Source organism: Podarcis vaucheri (assembly GCF_965113315.1).
Source record: "Podarcis vaucheri genome assembly, chromosome: 5".
Classification (NCBI taxonomy): domain Eukaryota; kingdom Metazoa; phylum Chordata; class Lepidosauria; order Squamata; family Lacertidae; genus Podarcis; species Podarcis vaucheri.
Window position 1 is genome coordinate 63,965,743 of NC_138763.1, and position 22,604 is coordinate 63,988,346.

Consider the following 22,604-nt stretch of genomic DNA (forward strand, 5'->3'; position numbering starts at 1 on the left):
ATAATTCACAATTTTGTGTGTGTGTGTGTGTGTGTGTGTGAGAGAGAGAGAGAGAGAGAGAGAGGCCCAAAATCCCACAGGAGTTTTATACTATTCACAGATTTTTGCACAAACTCTGCAATATCAATTTCCATATAGGTTCATTTTCAGGTCAGCTCACCTTGCATATACTTCAGTCTCATCAGGTTCAGATGGGTGAACCACATTTGTGATTAGTTCTTGTGTTGACATGCACAGCTGATACCCCCTAAATCGAGATTGCCATCATGCTCAAACCTTCCTCTTCCTGAACTGGTTCTGACTCATAGGAACACAGAAAGTTCCCTTAGACTGGGTTAGATAATTGGTCTCAGTTAATAGCTACACTGAATATGTTGAGAAAAAGGGATGCATATCCTGCAAGTATTCAGCAATGCAGCTTTCTGCTTTGATGCCCAAATTAGCCAAATGTTCATCAGAGTTGTATATAAAGTGACTGATTTGAGTTTTTGGGAGGAAGGGTGGACTGTAAGTGTTGATAAATAAGTAGATTATTTATAAACCAGCTCTGGGTTAAATTTAGTCTAAATCCCGAGATCCTATTGCTTCTATCAGTTGACCAAACTAGTATTAAAATATTTTTTAGATAAGTTGAACCATCTCTCCTAGTTCTGAAATGGGTGCTGATGAAGTTGAGCTGTGAGTGGGTTAAGGAAGAGTAGGGCAACATTTGTGGTTGCAGATTAGGCAGGAGATCTGTCAGACAAGGATCAAAGAGCCAGGATAACAGAATAACAGCCTGGCATAAGAATTCCAAGGCAGCAATACAGTGTTGAGTAGGGCAAAGACAGGCAGGTATCACAATCCAGGGCAGTAACCCTTGAACCAGTGAGCCATGGCAGTGAATTGAAACAAAAAGTAGAGGCTTTACTGCCAGGTTGCAGCGGCTGTATGAGCTATATGGCGTTGCAGTTTGTTTGGAGAGTCAACTGATCACATTCAAGCTAAGAGTGGTGCAGAGTGTTTGGAGTCTGGGTACCTTTCCCTAAGGCCTGTTCTGTCTGGTCTCCTGAGAGCCTAGAATGCTGGTGGTACAAGACATAAGGCATTAGGTGATGATCGATGGATGCTCTAGTTCAGACACACTTTTAGTTCCCTTGTTTAAGACACACACCCCTTGCATCCATCAAACCTCCTGGCTGCCCCCAGCTTTGGATCAGGTAGTACCCATTCATTTTGTGTGTGGATTATGATCTCTTTAACATTACTTTAAAAATTGGCATTGTGGGGGGCTGGAGTTTCTTTTTCATCCGTTTCTGAGATCTCTATACATATGACTAATTTATGAAGAAGTCAGATTAAATACAATAACATATTTTATTGAAATACTTGTCTGGAAAGTATTAGTTCTGTGTTTTCTATATATTTTGCATAAATCTTATATTTTAGAAAACAGTTATCCTTTTTAAAATTGTATTAGCTGTCTAAAGGTTGTATGAGGATAAAATGCTAACGAGACTATTCATGATTTTGCACTTCCCTTCATTAATGCTATCCCTTTTTTATTTAGGGATCTTTCTAATAACAGAATTGGCTGTTTAACACCTGAAATCTTTGTTGGCCTTAAAAACCTTCATAAATTGTGAGTATTGTACTTTTCAAAACTATCAAAAACACCAGCTATTGCAATTAGGAAAACCGACTCATCATTATGCCTTAAAGGAATTGTAACTTTCCTAAGAGTTTAAATTAATTTATCCAGAGTTACATGAATGGAGTTACATTCTTGGGAACAGGCACTCTTGGGTCTCAGTTTCCCCCCTTCTGAAAAATCCTGGAGTGCTGCGAGAACTACCACCTCCCTTGGAATGGGGTTATGCAGGGCTATTTTTCGGTCAAAACTCGCCAGAGCTCAGTTCCAGCAGCTCTCAGGTGGGCCCCATTGCCATTATAAGAGACTGAGGGATGTGTTCATGGTGACTTCTGGAACCTCTTTTTCTAGAAAAATAGCACTGGTAGGGAGATGACGGTGCAGAAGTTTGCTTTAAGAAATTTGCTTCTTTCCTTCCTGTTTGTGGAAGCCTCTGCTGCTTTTTCGAAGTACCATTTTTTAAAAACTGATTCATCTTCTTTGTCATCATTCTCTTGAACCTCATTTCTCCCAGCTGTGTTGTGTGGTGGCAGAGTTCCTAACCCATCTGGGGGTCATTCCTACCCACACCCCCTCAGACGTTTCTGGATGGATGCTATATCAGTGTAGCATCCCTCCCAGAGCATTGTGGGATTAAAATAAAAGACCGTGCCTATCCAGGACTGGTGACAGCCATTTTTACCTGAAGAGTGTAACTGCAAGGGTGTTACACTGTGATATAGCAGCCTTCCATAAAGGAGGAGGAATGACTCTGGACCAGATTAGGATTGCTGCTGCCACTTACCACAATGACAAGTGGGGTATGTGTGTGTGTGTACATTTGTCTTTGCAGTTAAAGGGGGGACACCTTCAGTGCATCCAGATATTAATGTTAAGTCCCCTGACCTGAAGGTTATCCTCTAGCCCAAGCATGGCCAAACTCGGCCCTCCAGATGTTTTGGGACTACAACTCCCATCATCCCTAGCTAACAAGTCCAGTGGTCAGGAATGATGGGAATTGTAGTCCCAAAAACACCTGGAGAGCCGAGTTCAGCCATGCCTGCTCCAGCCCATCAAAGACTGAGCTTTTCCTTTCAAATTTGTTTCCCCGTCTCTTACTCACACAGACAAACACACACCCAGCCTCCAATGAATATGATGAAAGAGTTCCAGCTGGAACTTTTCAGCACAACATTAAATTCAAGCCATTGTCTGGGATGACTCCTTGACCAAGGTTTTGCCATGATGTTATGTCTGAAGTGATGACACTAAATCATATGTGTTGCTGCAGCCAATCAGATTAAATGACAGTGGGGCAAATGACGCCAGGGCCAACTACAAAACCCAAAGGCAGCAAAAACCATTCAAAAAAATTTAATGTTTGTACGGTTTGAATATGCTAAGTTTGAAGTAGATGTTGAAAACTGTTAAGCAAAAAGTAAAACTAGAACTTGCAAAGCTCTTAGTGGTATGTAAGCAACATAAGGTGTGAGGGAGAGGACATTTTTTTTTTTTTTGAACCAGTATGTAAAAGCTTGCCTTCTGGTGTGTATGTATGACTGTACTATCTCCTAACTATTACATAGGAAGTGCAGGCACAATGTGTTTTGTATAAAAGGTAACAGAATATTTAAAAACAGGAATAGAAGTTTAGGTGTTTGTGTATAGCTTGCATAAAGCAAAAACCAAGATTGTGAGCAATCAGGTCAATAGCATCTGTGATTTGATTATATTAACTCTAGGATATGTCAGGAAGGTCTATATTCCACCATATTACATTAATCACCAAATTGATCCACACACAACAGTTTTGCCTCATGCACAGTTCTGAATCTATCCAAATAGATTTAAGCAGAATCTTCAGGGGCATGGCATGTGTTCCTTCAACAGAATTACTTTCAGTCTTTTTTCTGCATTCAAGTCTAATACTTGGTGGTGTATCTCACATACCTTGAACAATCTCATAACTGTACTGTACAGTTGTTAATATTCATCTGCTGATAGTATTTTAATTTCTAGCCTCTATTGTCCTGAAAAGCATTTGAAAGATCAAAATGGTAGTAGAATTATAAAGGGATTGCCAGATTAATTGATAATTTGGAGACAAATGAGCCGTTCAGAAAAACTAATAATCTTCTCACTGGGTTACCTTCAGAGGCACTATCACAGACTGATCAATTTTAATGAAGTAGTCAGTGTGTTGTTTGGCACTCATTTAAGTTGATTAATTGTTTGCTATGTACACATGCAGTCTCGGTACTTCTTTTCCTCTGTTTCTTTTTTATTAGTGTAAAATTCTTTTTTTTTTTTTACTTTTACAAATAAAATAAATAAATAAATAAATAAATAAATGTCCTTAAAGCACAAATTAAGATACCCATTTCCTTAATTTGCAAATATGGTATTACCATATATGATCGAAATGAAATCTTGACATAGTGATAATTCAAGAATTGTGGCTAAAGGTAAGAGGTTTATGCCAAGTGGTTGATAAAGGGCAAAAGGAGGAAATGAGGTCACTTGCTAATGAGAACCAATAGGGAAGAATCAGGAAGTGTGGGATAGGCCAGGGCCAGAGTGAAAAACCATGGGGTTGGGGGTAAGGGAGTGGTGTCGAAGGCAGAGAGGAGCAATTGAGCTTTAGAGATTAGATTGGGAAGCATATTAGGGAAATAAGGAAGGAGAGTGAAGGTAGTAGGAGAAAATAACATTAGTTGTACAGGAACAATGAGAAAGTGGATTCTCCTTCATGGGGAGCACGTGTTGCGGTGGGAGCAACCATGACATCCCCTGTTGCTGGGCGGGTTAGTTTGGATGGCCACAAATTTGATTGGACACCTTCAATTGTTGCTGGGGAAAATTTATTGTTGCAATTTCATTTGATTGATGGGGGTGCTATATATGTTCCCTGTGCGCAACATTGAGCTTCCTCTTTTCGCTGCGCACATCAGATTACCCTCATACCCTCCCTTTATTTAGGGTTTGTTCGCGCTGACCTTGCTATGCCTGTCATGGGGTCATCTGCTTTGGGGCAGGGGCCTGGTAAGAATTTTACCATTTGGCTGATTGGCTGGTGCCATTTGGGTTTTGCCTACTGCGTAGCAAATTGTCACAACTTGTAAGGTTCCGGTTAGGCATTGGTTAATTTTTGGTTGGTGGAGGGGATGTGGTTGGCTGTGCCAGCCCCTCCAATGCTGCTGTTGCAAGGGTATTCCATTAAAGGAATCCAGGGGCTCGCCATGCTTTTGTCCGAATCCCTGGCAAAGGGCTAGGGCCACACAAGAGTCCCTGGGAGCATTTCGGGAGAGATGAGAGCCTAGCGCCCAGCTTTATTCTCTCCCCAAAATTGACTTCCACAGGGATGCAGTTGTCATTTCTGTTCCTACCTCCAAGATAGCTGCTAACCAATGCCTAAACTAACAGATACAGTGGTACCCCGCAAGACGAATGCCTGGCGAGACGAAAAACTCGCAAAACGAAAGGTTTTTTCGTTTTCGAGTTGCCTCGCAAGACGAATTTCCCTATGGGCTTGCTTCGCAAAACGAAGCTTGCCCCGGGGACAGCGGGTCTTCTCTTTTAAAGCAAGGGGCGGCGGGGAGAAGCAATCTTCTCCCCGCAGCCCCAGGTCCGGGGACAGCGGGAAGCGCTTCCCGCTGCCTCCCGGACCTCTTTTGAAGCAAGGGGCTGCGGGGAGATCGCTTCTCCCCACCGCCCCTTGCTTCAAAAGAGGTCCGGGGGCAGCAGGAAGCTCTTCGCGCTGCCCCCGGACCTCTTTTGAAGCAAGGCGCTGCGGGGAGAAGCGATCTTCTCCCCGCAGCCCCAGGTCCGGGGGCAGCGGGAAGCTCTTCGCGCTGCCCCCGGACCTCTTTTGAAGCAAGGCGTTGCGGGGAGATCGCTTCTCCCGGTGCTCCGAAGCCGGGCGGGGGGCAGGGGACACCTTCTGAAGGCTGGCGGGGGGCAAAAGTCCCAGGGGCTTTTAAATCGCCCCGGACAGCGGAGAAGTCCTCCGCTGTCCCGGGGTTTTTTAAAATGCTGGGGGTGGGAAGAAAAGCCCTTGTCCCCCCCCCAGCCTTCAGAAGAGGTCCGGGAACAGACTGTCCCTGGACCTGGTCTGAAGGCGGTTTCCCTAGGAACGCATTAATTGATTTTAATGCATTCCTATGGGAAACCGTGCATCGCAAGACGAAAAAACCGCAAGACGAAGAGACTTGCGGAACAAATTAATTTCGTCTTGCGAGGCACCACTGTAGCTGCTAACAGATAGCCTAAGCAACCACTCACATACTGTAATTCAATAAAGTTGTGGCCAAAATTATTCCAAAAACAAAAACAAAAATGATGTGTGAAGCGTGTTTTTATTCGGGGGTGTCTTGGGGGGTCCTCGACATGCAATAATAATTTTAGCATATATAAACACCATCCTGTGATAATTATGTTTGTTTTGCTTATTGAAAGCAGTAGAGCATCTCCTGGTTCAGCCTGCAAAGATTTAAAAGCATTCCAGTTGAATACTTCTCTCTATTGACTCCCCTTTTCCCAGCTCCAAAGGCCAAAGGAAGGGGAAATAATTTCTAGTGGGGTAGGTGTGCTAGTCTCTTGATGTAAAAACACCAGAGTCTTGGTGCAGATCAACACATTGATTGTTGCACATGCATTCATATACTAGAGTCCACGTCATCAGATGCATGAAGGTACTAATAATAATCTTAGCCTTAGGAAGTTTCTCATTGGCAGGAACCAAGGCTTTTTTTAAAGCCGGAACTAACTGGAACTCGGGGCGCAGGTGGCGCTGTGGGTCGGCGGTTTGAATCCCCGCGACAGGGTGAGCTCCCGTTGCTTGGTCCCTGCTCCTGCCAACCTAGCAGTTCAAAAGCACGTCAAAGGGCAAGTAGATAAATAGGTACCGCTCTGGCGCAAAGGTAAATGGCGTTTCCGTGTGCTGCTCTGGTTCACCAGAAGCGGCTTAGTCATGCTGGCCACATGACCCAGAAGCTGTACGCCGGCTCTCTCAGACAATAAAGCGAGATGAGCGCTGCAACCCCAGAGTCGGTCATGACTGAACCTAATGGTCAGGAGTCCCTTTACCTTTACCTTTAACCGGAACTCAGTTCCGATACATCTCAGGTTTGCGCCATTGCCATTCTAAGAGAAATGAGGGAGGTGTTCATGGTGAGTTCTGGCATCTCTTTTCCCAGAAAAACAGCACTGGCAGGAACCCTTTGGAAAACCCTTGGTCCTGTGCCAAGGCCCTGGATGAGGAGGGTGGATAGGCCTCCCTCAGCCAGTGTGTTGCCGCTCCGGCTGCCACTGGTTTGTAAGTCAGTTTTTTTAAAGGGAAGGGGGTCTGGGAATTTGGCTTGGACAAAAAGCTGTTTCCAATGAACATAACTCATTTTATCCAGGTATGCATAACTGGAAGGAAGAGGTCTTGGGCAGAGAGAGATATAGCAGGATGCCATGTAGATGGTAGTGGAGGCCCTGGAATTTGATGAGATTAATGCGCAACCCACTCCATGCATTCATAATGTGATGGGGGTCCATCTGTTGAAAGGAACAGTGGGACCACATCACCAACCCTGTCCCTGATATAGCAAAAGTCTGTATGTCTGCAGGTCTACCTGCGTAGATTTCTGTCAACTCAGGAATCCGCACATGTATGAATGTTGACGGTGGGCTCTGGGAGCCATGCAGTCTCAACCCTGCTATCCTTTCCAGTAGGTGAATCCCTTTCACTTTATTAACACAAGAAGGAGGCTAGATTGTGCATATATATATATATATATATATATATATATATATATGCTTTCGTAGATTTTCACGGGTACAGGAATGCAGGTTTTGCACAGACACCCCGACTCTTACACGGGAAGACACCCGAAGACACCAAAACCTGCATATATATATATATATATATATATATATATATATATATATAAAATGTCATGAATGGTCCATCATTATTCATTTGCAATAAGGAAAGTACTTTGCATATAGTCGGAGACTAACTTAGTTTTTCCAAAGAAGGGCAGTGCCAAAGAATGCTCCAACTACCACACAATTGCACTAATTTCACACGCTAGCAAGGTTATGCTTAAAATTTTACAAGGCAGGCTCAAGCAGTATGTGGACCGAGAACTCCCAGAAGTGCAAGCTGGATTTAGAAGAGGCAGAGGAACCAGAGACCAAATTGCAAACATGCGCTGGATTATGGAGAAAGCTAGAGAGTTCCAGAAAGACATCTACTTCTGCTTCATTGACTATGCAAAAGCCTTTGACTGTGTCGACCACAGCAAACTATGGTAAGTTCTTAAAGAAATGGGAGTGCCTGATCACCTCATCTGTCTCCTGAGAAATCTCTATGTGGGACAAGAAGCTACAGTTAGAACTGGATATGGAACAACTGATTGGTTCAAAATTGGGAAAGGAGTACGACAAGGCTGTATATTGTCTCCCTGCTTATTTAACTTATATGCAGAATTCATCATGCGAAAGGCTGGGCTGGATGAATCCCAAGCCGGAATTAAGATCGACGGAAAATATATCAACAACCTCAGATATGCAGATGACACAACCTTGATGGCAGAAAGTAAGGAGGAATTAAAGAACCTTTTAATGAGGGTGAAAGAGGAGAGCGCAAAATATGGTCTGAAGCTCAACATCAAAAAAACAAAGATCATGGCCACTGGTCCCATCACCTCCTGGCAAATAGAAGGGGAAGAAATGGAGGCAGTGAGAGATTTTACGTTCTTGGGCTCCATGATCACTGCAGATGGTGACAGCAGTCACAAAATTAAAAGACGCCTGCTTCTTGGGAGAAAAGCAATGACAAACCTAGACAGCATCTTAAAAAGCAGATACATCACCTTGCCGACAAAGGTCTGTATATGGTTTTCTATGGTTTTCCCAGTAGTGATGTATGGAAATGAGAGCTGGCCCATAAAGAAGGCTGATCGTCGAAGAATGGATGCTTTTGAATTATGGTGCTGGAGGAGACTCTTGAGAGTCCCATGGACTACAAGAAGATCAAACCTATCCATTCTTAAGGAAATCAGCCCTGAGTGCTCACTGGAAGGACAGAACCTGGAGCTGAGGCTCCAATACTTTGGCCACCTCATGAGAAGAGAAGATTCCCTGGATGTTGGGAAAGATGGAGGGCACAAGGAGAAGGGGACGACAAAGGACGAGATGGTTGGACAGTGTTCTCGAAGCTACCAGCATGAGTTTGACCAAACTGCGGGAGGCAGTGGAAGACAGGAGTGTCTGGCTTGCTCTAGCCCATGGGGTCACGAAGAGTCGGACATGACTAAACGACTAAACAACAACAAACTTAGTTTTTACCTTACGTCTTTGGTGGCTGGGGCTCAGCACTTAATCTTCTCTTATAAATGCTGTTCATACGCTTAATATAGTTGTATGCTATGGGCCAAATTGATGCAAGTTGTTGTGCTAGCAGAATCCAGCCCAATGACTCCCGCTATGGCAATAGGACCCTCCTCCCTCTGCTGTGTCTTTCTGAAATCTGCTTGGAAGGAAAGGAGAATCTCCAGAACAGTACACAGGGGCAGGAGAGGAGAGGTTGTTTTGTCCAGCAAGCAGAAATGCTTCTTCTGATGGAACAATCTCCTTAGCATGAGTTCCACCACCCTATGTGCTTTTCATTTTCTTTGGAGGAGACTTCCCTTGTGAGAGGAGATGTTCATGTCTCATATCTTTTCCACTATTAGAATCTGACTTACAAATTTATGACACACCATTATTTGTGATTGATTTCTCCCTTCCTCCCCCTCTGCCCTCTTCTGGTTTGAGTTTAATACTTACATTATATATATATATATATTTTTTTAACTGAGGAAGTTTACTGAAATGGTTCATATTTGATGGCAGATGTGGATGATGGTAGCTGATAGCTAAAAATATGCCTGACTAATATACTGGCCTGTCTTTTCATGACTTGCTTATTTATCCCTTGGCCATATTTATGTGTGGTGAGCTGTTCATATTTGAAACATGATTGTAAATTGCACATTTTAAAGGCAGCACATTTTCTTTACGTCTTCCTCCTCAGTGGCCATGTTGCTTGTTCTAAGGATGAGTTACGCAGAGTAATTTTGAAAGCGTAATGGGGCTCTCAGTAATTCATACATCTCTTAGGAATACTCTGCTCTAAATATCAGGTGATGTAGAAGACTGGTGTTTTCCTTTAATAATATATCTAGACCCATTTTGATGGATCGACTGAAATCTCTGCTTGGATTTTTGAAAATATAAATATTCCTTCTGCTGCAAATTAAGCTTCTTTAAATTTTATTCATTTATTTGATTCAAGTACCTCTGATTTCTATTTCATCCTGACTCTGAATAATCACCAATGATTAGCTGTACAATATCATGTAACAACGTCTCTGGCTACTGTGTAAATGTTACTGGAACAGCTAATCACTCTCTTCACTGCTAGAGACAAGCACAGAACAAATAATGAGTAGGGATTTTTTTAAATATATTTATATTTATTTATTTTTGCAGGGAGGAGGAAGAACCCAATCATGTTACAAACAAAACATGTTTGCTGAAATACACCCTATTTATTTATTTTAAAAATTTCTAAATTGCTTAGTGGTCTTTGTTATTACATTATGCACAATATAAAACCAATATCCATTAAAACAAAAAAAAAAATACAGCCTAAAACCAGTAAAACAATATAAAAACATATGAAGGAAAGTAATACAGTGATTCGGGGAATTCATACATTCCCCGAACATGCCCTTGAACATGGCAGCTGATCATCAGATTTCTTAGCTCTGGTATAATATGTTTGTCTCCAGGTACTCTGCTCAATCTGGATGTAGCATTCTGCATTGAGATCAATTGCAAGGCAAGTCCAACAGAGAGTGCAGTAGTCCTGTCATGAGGTAGCCAATGCATGAATCACAGTGGCTAAGCTATCCCTGTCCAGGAAAGGGCGCAGTTGGTGCACCTACCTGAGTTGATAACAAGCATTCATTGCCACAAGTGTCACCTGTGCCTCCGGTGACAAAGATGGATCGAGGAGCACCTCCAAACTACTCACCTGCTCTTTCAGAGGGAGTGCAACCCATCCAGAACCAGTGAACGCCCCAAACTCCGGCACACAGAGTCTCCATCTTACCAGGATTCATTCTCAGTTTGTTGAACCATCACTGCATCCAGGCACCATTTTTTTAAAGAGCCAGGGTGGTCCCAAGGTTAGAAAGTCTAGAGATGGTAGTAAATGTGAAGTATTATAAAATCAGATCCTACTTCTGCAAAGGATATGTTTGGCCTAATTGGATATTCCTTGGCTGCTTTTTTGTGAGAACAAAAAATGTGGTGTGATTTGAGATGTCTTTAAAAAAAAAAAATTTTTTTTCCCTTTTAGGAATTTATCAGGGAACATTTTTTCAAGTCTCATGAATGGACTCTTCTCTGAGCTTTTAGCTCTGAAAGCCTTGTAAGTATGCCTTGATTAGGTAAAGGCCCATTTTTGGCTCCATTTACACATATTACTGTGATTAGCTTCATCATTATATAGATTTTCAGCATTGTATGTTCAGTGAAATTAATATAAATTCCTTATGTGCATTTTGTAAAACACATTCTAATCCTTTTCTGTCACATGAAATATTTTCAGATCACTGGAATATTAAACAGTTGTGTTGGAACCAGAACAGTAGGGTTGTAATAATTGTTTCATTGTGATTTTTAATTTGAAGTTGTTTTTTTAAAAAATGCTGAAGCTTTATGGTTGATTTCCCTTAACATTTTATGAAGGGGTGGATGGAAGCAGAGAACAAGTAAATTAATTCCTTACAGTGTTTACATAAAACATCTTATATGTTCATTATAACCCTACTTAGATTAAACCTACTTATTAGAGTTAACACATTTAAACATTCCTCTTTTCTAGCAGATGGGGGGATTTTATTAAACAATAAAAATAATGATGAAAAATTAACGAGTGTAGAGGGTAAATAGTGCTTCTATAATTACTTGCATAGACTCATAGAATTGTAGAGTTAGACGGGATTCCAACATCATCTAGTCCAACCCCCTTCAATGGAGGAATCTCAACTAGATCATACATGACAGGTGGCCATCCAACCTCTGCTTAAAGACTTCCATGTGGCAGTTAAATAGTACAGAGCCTATATACTGTTACTGATTTTGCTAAATTAGAAATAGAATTTGACATCGTCTGTTGGAATTATGGAACTGAAAGACTATAATGCAGACCCATCAAAGTCAAATGCTTTGGAAGGCATAATGCAGATATCCATCTATGGCTTTCGTTAGGCAGAGTAAGGCAGATGCCTCAGGCAGCTGATAGAGTGGGTATAAGGTAGTAAAGGTGTTGTAGCAAGGTGTTGTGCCTACCATGATTCCTGCTTAGCTAGCATGCTGCCCTCAGTGGAGGATGCTTTGTTCCATCACTACTGTTGAAGCAAGATTCATCCTCCATCTGGTTGGTTTCAGGACATGGAATTGTGGGGTGGGGAGGACGCCATCTTGCAATTTGCCTCAGGCATCAAAACATCATAGGCTGGGCCTCTTTGTTTGTATGCCACTTTCCCACAAAATTGTGCCCAGAGTGGTTCTGAGCATGTCAAATGGGCAACAGTAGAACTAAAAAAAAATCCATACCAGGCGCTTTTTGCAGATAATCATGGTGTCATTAGAGAAAAATCAGTCCATTTAATATTACTGAAAACAATACAAATGAACTAACCTAACAGCTTAAAACTAAACAGGAGAGAGAAAATAAAACCTAACAGAGCCTTACACCGAGTCCAACCAAATGTTAGTCTAGCTCAGTATTATCTACACCAGGACTACAATTCCCATCATCCCTGACCACTGGTCCTGTTAGCTAGGGATGGTGGGAGTTGTAGGCCCCAAACAGCTGAAGGGCCGAGTTTGGGGATGCCTGATCTACACTGACTGGCAGCACTTCTCAAGGGTTTCTGACAAGGAGTCTGCCAACCCTACCTGGAAATGCCAGGGATTGAACTTGGGACCTTCTGCATGCATAGCAGATGCTCTGCCTACAAAGATTCTCTACTGAGCTATGGCCCTTCCCCATGGTATATATACAAGCCTGGGAAAATAAATATCACCATTCCAGAAAGGGCATTCCATGGAGGTTCGCTCCAATCACATCCATTGGATTGCAGCCACACCTCTCACATGTGGTAGCCTGCCAACTCTTACCTGGGTGATTTCCTGAGCAGCAGATGCACAGCGACTACACTCAATGTGTTTTCTCTCTCTCTGTCACCTGAAATGCCAAATTAAAATTCCCAGGTTGAGAGCCAAAATTAATTCTACCTCAATAATTCTGAAAAACTGGATTCCCCACTTCTCCAGTTAAAATGTTTAAATCCTAAGTCACATACAGTAGATAACCTGGCTATGTGCTTTCACGTAGTGAGAGTTATTATTATTATTATTATTATTATTATTATTATTATTATTATTATCATCAATAATAATTATTATTATTTTAATTCTATACTCTTAAATAACTCACGTCCCAAATACCTCATATAGCACTGTAAGCTTAAGAGCAAATGTTGAATTGGACAGTAAGACAAGAGCTTTCATTGTTCCCAAACATCCATAAGTGGAAGGAGGATGTCATTTAAATTCATCAAGCTACTGGACCTGGGAGGTAAACTCCTCCTTGCCATGTATACATATCCCATTAATAAAGGGAAAGGTGGAATGGTGCATCCATGCAGAGCACAAAGCTCAACTAAAACACCCATATCATTATCCTGCTGTCCAAGAAGACAAACAAAACATCTGATTAAAGAGCCGCATTGTTTACGTAGTGTCGTGGTGGCATAATCAGACTCGTGGGCAAATAGCAATGCTGTTTACATAGGCTTGCAGAGGCATAGAGCTATACGGGAGAAGATACTGAATGGTTTAGGACATTAATGGTAAGCACAAATTAGTTCAAGCATGTTTTGAAGAATGTCCTGGCATGCTCCCCAGTGGCATGGGATCATCCCACCGAAAAGAAGTTCCCATCATTATATGAATGAAGTGATGTATGGGAACCTGCAGTTGAGAAGTTGAGACATCAAGGCCAGGAGGAAGACCCCTGTTATTAAATTAATTACAATGGATTCTACAGATTCTATCATTGCTTTGACACGTGGGTTAAACTTGTTTTATATTTTGATCTATGCTATGTTTGGTTGTTTTATTACTATTGCTATTTATCAGATTTCTATACCACCCTTCCTCCAAAATGACACAAAAATGCATATCGTAATAACAAACAAAAACAATCCCTCACCCTAGTTTAAAAGGCCATAGATTAGCCAATTAATTAGCCAAAAACATTAGAGAAAAGGAATGTTTGTGCCAGGCACCTCGAAATACGTAATGAAGGCACCAGGTGAGCCTCCTTGGGGGAGAGTATTCTGCAAGCGGGGAGCCACTGCAGAAAAGGCCCGTTCTTGTGTTGCTGCCCTCAAGACCTCTCACAGAGGAGGCATACGAAGAAGAGTTTCAGATGATGATCATAGGGTCTGGATGATTGCATTGACTGTACAGTGGTACCTTGGGTTACATACGCTTCAGGTTACAGACGCTTCAGGTTACAGACTCCGCTAACCCAGAAATAGTACCTCGGGTTAAGAACTTTGCTTCAGGATGAGAACAGAAATTGTGCAGCAGTGACGCAGCAGCAGTGGGAGGCCCCATTAGCTAAAGTGGTGCTTCAGATTAAGAACAGTTTCAGGTTAAGAATGGACCTCCAGAACGAATTAAGTATGTAACCAGAGGTACCACTGTATTGCTTTCTGTTTGCAGTTAGCTACTTTGGGCTTTGCTCAGGAAGATTGTAAGCAATAAATGAAAAGAAATGCAAGGGTGGGCTCTAAACTTAATCTTTATTAAAATAGAACCATTTCAATAAATGGGACTTACAGTAGCCATGACTTAAAAGTTCCATTGCTTTTAGAGGGGATACTTCAAGCACATGTAAACCTTGATTTAACCCAGGACGTGCAAGTGAATTGCCCTTCCTCTATTTGCAGCTATCAGAAATGTCCTAAGTTGGAACCATGCTTAGCTGGGGGGAAATGCATGTTCTGTGCCTACAGAGAAACAGTTTTGTGAGATTGGGGGCTTCCATTGTTGAAGGAGCTAGGCAGGTTTCTTGGTGAGTTAATTGGCTCTAAGTACATGCCATTGGGACACGGGTGGCACTGTGGGTTAAACCACAGAGCCTAGGACTTGCTGATCAGAAGGTTGGCGGTTCGAATCCCTGTGACGGGGTGAGCTCCCGTTTCTCGGTCCCTGCTCCTGCCAACCTAGTAGTTCGAAAGCATGTCAAAGTGCAAGTAGATAAATAGGTACCACTCCGGTGGGAAGGTAAACGGCATTTCTGTGTGCTGCTCTGGTTTGCCAGAAGTGGCTTACTCTTGCTGGCCACATGACCCAGAAGCTGTATGCCAGCTCCCTCGGCCAATAAAGCGAGATAAGCGCCGCAACCCCAGAGTCGGTCACGACTGGACCTAATGGTCAGGGGTCCCTTTACCTTTACCTTTACATGTCATTAGTATAAGAAAGGAAGCTGCTCTGTGCTAGAAGGCAAATGGATGGTAGTGAGAAGGACATCTGGATGGTAGTGAGAAGGACATCTGGATGGTAGTGAGAAGGACATCTGGATGGTAGTGAGAAGGACATCTGGATGATAGTGAGGACATCTGGATGGTAGTGAGAAGGACAATAGCCAGAGTAGAGCTGTGTGTGGGAGCTGAACTGGAAGGAGGCTGAAGACAGAAGCCTGAGAATGAGAGCCATGCTTAATTTCTGCTTGAATCCAAGTCTGTGGTCAGTGCTCTTTTTTCTGGGGGCACTCAAAGGTACATAGTACTGGCACCCTTTTTCCTAGAAGAAAAGCACTGGCTATGGAAAAAGCAAGACCTTCTGGATGCTAATGCTGTGAGCCCCTCCATTGCAGGCTCAGGTTGTTTTTCCCAGTTGGTGTTTAGACTACCTTTTTTAAGATTTGCCTTGAGAGACTGTCTTTAAACCTCTTTTGTATATATGTGTGAATAAATCATAGATCATAAATGCAACATAGTCTCTGCTGTGTCTCATTCCAAGAAGACCAAACCCTGGGGAGGTGTCTGGAACCCCTGGACTCTTACACTGCTTGGAGACTGGGGTGGCATGCAACAACATGTTCAGCCTCATGGAGGAAAGATGAATGGATGTGGATGATTATGTGCAGATAGAGGATGCACAACTTGTCCTTGCTGCTGATGTGTCATTAGTGCCGGACGCCACTCGGATTATCTGTCTAGCTTCCTCTAAGAGCTAGTTAACTAAGATTTGTTAAATGTCGTCAGTGTTTCAATGATTAGTTTTCTGTGACAATCACTGTATAAAAATCATGTTGAAAGGGATAGTATTGATTGGTTTTGGGTTTCATTTCAGACATTTCTACACTGATTCTCTCACCTGTGACTGTAATCTCAAATGGGTTTTACACTGGGCTAGAAATGCTTCAGTTCGGATCTCAGAAGAAACAGTTTGTGCTTTCCCCAGGAGTTTACAAGGAACATCATTTCAGAACCTGAAAGAAAATCAGCTGATGTGCGGTGAGTGGTACTCTTCTTTCAGCGTCATGAAGGGAAACCAGTGTTCTCAGAGAAAGTGTATTCTGAAGGATAAATGCCAAGTGATTGGTGTGCAGAACTGGATGATAGCTGAAAGAAAGCAAATATGTCAGAAACCATACTGAGGCTTAAGGTTAAACAATGTGCAACTTAAAAAAAACCAAAAACAAAATTAGATTGCAGATCTCTTTTGTATATAAATAAATGTTCCTTGTAAAACTACCAGTGCCCTTATCTGCCTTTGTAACTCTTATACATTTGTATGTATCATAGGAAAGGTATTTCTCATTGCATTTTATCTTCAAATAAATAATCTTTTTTCATTAGATTGCAGTGTGACAACAGGAAATAAATGTCAATCTATCTGCCACTCACCTTCACAAGCCTTGCAATATAAGCTGTACCTGTGTAGGGAAGGATGAATTTTAATAATGGGGAGCTTTAAGAGAGGCAAAGATCTTAAAACAAATATTTGAAATAATAGAAACGGAATGGATGGGAAGGAGATAAAATAACATGTGTCAAGTCCTGACTCTCATATAAGAGCAATCTCGAAACCACAGTGTGTACGTCGCTTTCTGAAGATCTCATCATGCGAACAAAGCTGACCCTGAAAAAAGGTTTTGTATAGGAAAAAATGTTATTTCGCTATGTGCCACATGGTTATCTGACTTGCAAAGCATTTGTATGTGCAGCTTACATGCATGCATTTATAAAATGTACTCCAGAATACTTTGTCCAGAATACTCTGAATAGTTTTATACCATCCTTATCTTTCAAATTTCTCTGTCAGAGGACTGTTGATCTTTCCCCTCAGCCAATTTCCTGTGGTTACAGCAGTTCATCTGTATAACAAGTCAGATATGTAAATATCAGAGTCTGAAACACCTTGGCATTGCAGCTTGTTACCAGAACCAATACTTTGTTGTGCAAAATAACTTATTAAAAACAAGTTTTTCTTATGAATTAAATATAAAATTGATGCCACCCAGTGAAGTTCATTTGACATGAAGTCTGGATTTGTACCTGTTTATCTTCATTAAAACATGAACAGAAGGTTTTGGCAAGGTCTGCCTGAAGCATAACTGATCCCAGGCAATTTTCCCTATGTGCTGTAAGCAAGCTTTGCTAATTCAGCCTCGCTGAGCAGCCAGCAGCTATTCTCATTTCTACAAATCTGAAGTAAGAAATTTTACTATCTTCTTGGCTTTATGGCTGTTTCATTAATTTTCACACTTGGTATCCAAGGACAAAGCCAAAGGGTTACTTAATTTTTAGTCAATCTTTTATATTATTTATATTGATTACATTGACATGCTGACTATAAAACTTCAGGCTCCATCGCAGGTTGCCGACAGAGCTGCTGCAAAGATGGTCCTGAGGAGACTATTGCCTTTTCTCCAAATTAATTACCTTCACCATTTTACTTTATAATTAACCAAACTTAAACTCAGCTAGAAAATGTTGAGGAACAGACAGATCAGTCCTACGCTCGAATTATGCTGGGATTTGCGATAGTCTGCTATGTTGGTGGAACAACTGCCTTATCCAATGGTGGGTCAGCCCAGGAAGGAAGGAGAGAAAACACCTTAAAGGGCGATTAGACAAATTAAAGAAGGATAGCACTATCAACAGCTGCTTGCCATGATGTCTATGATCTTTCTTCAGTACTGGAGATTGCATGCCTCAGAATGCCAGTTGCAGGAGAATACCAGCGGAGAACATGGGCTTGTCCACTTCCCATAGACATCTGGCTTTCACCGTTAGAACAGAATGTTGGACTAGATGGACCTTTGGCATAGTCCAGCATCACCTCCCATTTTCATCAGCCCCAGTGGCTCAGCCATCAGTGTCCTTGCTATGCCAGTCTCCAGGCATCCTTGGGGGCACAGATTTAGGTCCCCTTATGAGCCCAACAACACCCAAAGAGGAGGGGAAGCGGCCCACACAACAGAGCTTCCTGGGCAGGATGTCTGCAGAGAGCACCCCTAGCTCATCCACAGATGAGGATTCAAGACCCACCCATGGAGGCAAAATCGCTTTTGCCCAAAAACCAACGGGACAGGCCAGGACACATAATGAGGAACCACAGACACCCACTGACAACAGAAACGTACAACTCCAGTGGCAATTAAGAGGAAACTTGAATGATGCTGTAGAATATATTTATCATAATGCTTTCTTGCACATTGAAGCATTAAGTTAAATGTTCAGTCTATGTTGTTAAACCTATTTCTGTGCACCAGATGTGGAGACAATAAATGTTTTTAATTATTTTTTCCTTTGCAGACTTTTTACAGTGTTGCCTTTGCCTAATGTTCATACTCTTTCCTGGTTTGTCACTTGCTTCATAAGGGAAAAAGTGGTTTAGCTGAAAGCACACCGTATAAAATACTTATTGAAATGAATGTACAATGAACAGCACAAATGGCAGGTTTTAATTCATAAGATCATTGTCAGATTTACACTGTCTATAATTTTTTTTATTCCTTTGTAATATAGATTTTTTATTTTTATTTTCTGGAGGAGATGACAAAGGAGAGGACTATTAGCTTTAGCTGTAGTAGTTACTTTCTGAAGGCTTCTCTGACTTGCAAGACTCCTCAAAAGATTTAGGGCCAGACTACACATGGCAGCAGTTGTATAGCTCTGCCTTTAAGTGAATTTCAATAGAACTTTTTTCTGGGCAAATTGCAGGCATAGGAATCCAGGTCTAGATTAAATCTCCTATAGCCCTATGCTAGGATACCGAGTCTAGACAGACCGCTACACAATATCTCAAAACAAGCCTTCACTTTAGGGTGGAATTATGTGACTAAAGTCAGGGGTTGTATGGACCTCAATTTAATCACATTCATTTAACTAAAATGACATACAAACCACAGGGACCTGATCCTAACTTGAAGTAGGGAAGGTGTCAGGGAGCTTAGGATGCATCTTCCTCTGCACCCTGATATTTTAGGCCATATGAGGTAATTCCTAGACAACACCCATATTTTAGGGTTCAGATAGATTAGGATCTCCTGTTGCGTTTGAAAACCTTACTGTAAATAAATCACAGGGTTGGTCTGAGGAAGGTAGGGTTAACCCTTTATCTTTGTACCATTTCTCCAGGTAAAATCAATAGTTGCAGCTGCTGTCCCCACCCCCCCGGGGCAATATATATTGGTATCCATATGAGTCCCAGATTAAGCCTGTCAAAAATTAAGCATAAATTGTAAGGGTGAAGCCATAGCACAAATATTAATTTCTTTGTGACTATTCTACTGTGGCTCAGGCTAGATAATATGAATTGTCTTCTCAGGCTTTGTTTCTTTGCATCTATGGTCTGCAGTAAACAAATATTTATGGTAGTTTTTTCAGATCACCACATTGTGCTGTATCGCGTGGTTTTTGTTCTAGTGAAAATTTAGAGTCCACATTCTTGGAATAAAAAATTGTATGGGGGGGAGGCCATTTACATACTACTTTGGCTTCAATCTTCTCATTCTGCATTTCTTTAATAGCTACAGGATATAATCTTTTCTTCCTCCTTTGTGAACTGAAAGTCATTCCATGCAGTAATTACATTTTTTGATGGAGTCAACTAATAGCATTGCTATTCTTTAGTAAGCTTATGTCCTGGCTTATCTTATTGGTCATTGCCACTGCTGTCTAACCTGTTGGTGAGTCTTGTAGCTTTCTATATCAGAGTGAAAACCATGTATTTTGAATTAGCTTCATCATATTATTTTGCTCTATGACCTAAGAAAATGCCCTCTCATAACAGATAAGGAAAGCCATCAAATCCCCCGATTTTCACTAGACTTTAAGAACTGAGGCTCAAAAGTGTTTCTCACTTCAAATTTGCTTAAGAAGCACCCAGGGTGAGTCAGTAAAGGAATAAGGTAACCCTGGAAAACATTGTTTACTCAGATGCAATCTCCAAAAATTACAGAGAGATTATAGTGTATGGCTAAGGGAGGGAAGGAGAGAATTTAGCAAATAATGATGACAATCAGTTTCCCTTTATTTCAGCAGTTATTCTCTTAAGTGACCCTCAACAGAAATTAAATGCTGAAGCTAATTTCAAATAAAGCAGTATCTTCTTCAAGTTACCTGGAAATCAAGCAGACATGGATATAGGTGAAATGTGTGTTATCTACCTTGCAAAAGTGAGAAGTGATTCTGAGGCTTTCACAAAACTTTACAAGCAGTGACAGCACCACACCAGAAGAAAGTTTTTTCTCCTCATGGTTTTATTATTTATTATAATTTATTTAATGTATTTGTATCTTGCCTTTCTCCTAAGTTGGGCTACGATGCTTCTTTAAAAACCATCATCATAAAATACAAAATGACAAAAGCAAATTGGTTAAAAACAACAATGGTTAAAAACCAATACAAGAAAAAAAAATTAGAACCAGAATTAAAATTCTGATTGTCCTGTAGTAACATGGTCTGCACCTATTTCTCAATGGCCTTTCCAAATAGGAAGGTCTCAGACTGCTGGCAGAAAGATGACAAGGAGGAAGCAAGCTTGACTTCTTTTTAGAGGGAGTGCCACAATATGGGAGCAGTACTTTTAAGTACTGAACAGAGGCCCTTTTCTCATAATATATTGGCATTAAATTAATGGGGGAGATTATCTCCTCCCCATCATATTTGTGTTCAAATCCATGTCTGAAATGTGTGTGTGTTGAGAATCTGTTTGTTAGCAGTACAGAATCATTGCTGTGGCAATTGGATATTTTTGTCCTGGTCACTTGAATTACAGTAGGCCCTGGATATCACCTGGGAAAGAGGGCTTCTGCCTTGTTTGTTGAGAGAGAGAGAGAGAGAGATCTTCTCAGAGTTTGGGCTCCTCCACACTTCCATTTGTGCTGTGCCTAGAAAGCAAGGGGCTTAGTGGTTTTGCATTTGGACATGTGCTCTCTAGGCATGCGTCCGAGCAGTTTTCCCATTGTCCCACTCCTTAGAGATATATCAGAACATACTGCAATCCAAGGAAAACCCTAATCGGCGTTTGCTGTAGACCTGTTTGAGAATGAACTTGCATGGATTCTGTTTAACTAGGTCGGGGTAGTCAACTTTTTTATATCTACCACCCACTAATGCATCTTTCTTGATGGTAAAATTTTCTTATCGCCCACCAGTGCTCGATGGAAGGAGGATTCAGCTTGTACGGTAGAACCCCCTACTGCCCACCTAGAATCCTGAAACACCCACTAGTGGGTGGTAGGGACCAAATTGACAACCCCTGAGCTAGGTACCTAAGTGCCACATTGCTGGGCTATTGCTTATGATGCTAACTGGTAAGGATGCTAGGCTGCAGAAAGTGTAAAGTGCTAAAGTTGCCTCCTGCAGATTATTAAAATATAACTCTGGCCTTAGCTGTGGATGAAACTGGCAAAAACAGTGGTGTGTGTGAGCTAGAGAGAGAGAGATTATACACAGAATGAATGTGTTTCACCTTTGAAAAAAAATAACCTGTAACCAACTGGTGTGACCATTGAATTCTAAATTAGGAAAGCCTTGGCAAATTATCTCCCACAATATTTCAAATATGGAATAGATTGTTTATTATGGTTCACGGCTAAGGCACATAAACAATAGTACTTAGATTTAGGCAATAACACGGGAATCACGTAGCAACTGTCTGTATTTCAATGACTTTCCAGCCCATCAATTTTGAAAGCTACCTTAATTTTAACAGTCAAGTCATGAGTGAAATTAGCACACAGTGAGTGACATTCAGAATATTATCTGGAATAGGTTTTATTTTTTATTTTTTTAAAAAATGCTCATAATAATATACCTGTGTAGAAAATTTTAGTAGACTGACTTACTACTTCATATTCTTTTGAAAGATTCATTTAGAATGTTATTCAACATTTAAATTAGAACATTGTACAGTTATTCTAAAGGAGAAACATTTTTGTATTATTGCTGGTATTCAGGCTGTTGCACACACACACACACATATTGCTCAAAAAGGTTTCAGACTCCCTCTTCAAAAGCATGCTTATGTAAAAAAAGAAGAAGAAAAGTGGGCTTTTTAAGCTCCAGTGTATTCTATGAATGTCCATTGAAGTTGCCTCTAAATGAAAAGGAAGAGCAGATATTCACATTTTCCTGCCTTTCATTGCATTCTTAATCACTTTGAGAGTTATGTGTCAGCAGCAATTCTCAGGTCTTAACAGTGAGGCTTGAGTACCCAGTCTGAGGGGGTCATACTTCTCCTGAGGAGAAATCAGTGCAGAAGAGCAAAAACTAAATATGTACTGTATCAAGTTCCATTAAATAAAGGTATAAATTGTTTGCCGTCTAAACATGTGTCAAAAGTCACTGAGCTGAGA

The 22,604-nt window shown here is 41.3% G+C and overlaps 1 protein-coding gene across 1 annotated transcript in view; it reads left to right on the top strand.

The window, feature by feature from the left end:
- The window catches only part of ADGRA1 (adhesion G protein-coupled receptor A1), a 322,886-nt gene that overhangs the window by 101,791 nt on the left and 198,491 nt on the right, over positions 1 to 22,604 (top strand). The window contains exons 4-6 of the mRNA XM_082225336.1: positions 1,550 to 1,621; positions 11,007 to 11,078; positions 16,085 to 16,248. Coding sequence (XP_082081462.1) covers positions 1,550 to 1,621; positions 11,007 to 11,078; positions 16,085 to 16,248 — 308 coding nt within the window. The remainder of the gene's footprint in view (positions 1 to 1,549; positions 1,622 to 11,006; positions 11,079 to 16,084; positions 16,249 to 22,604) is intronic.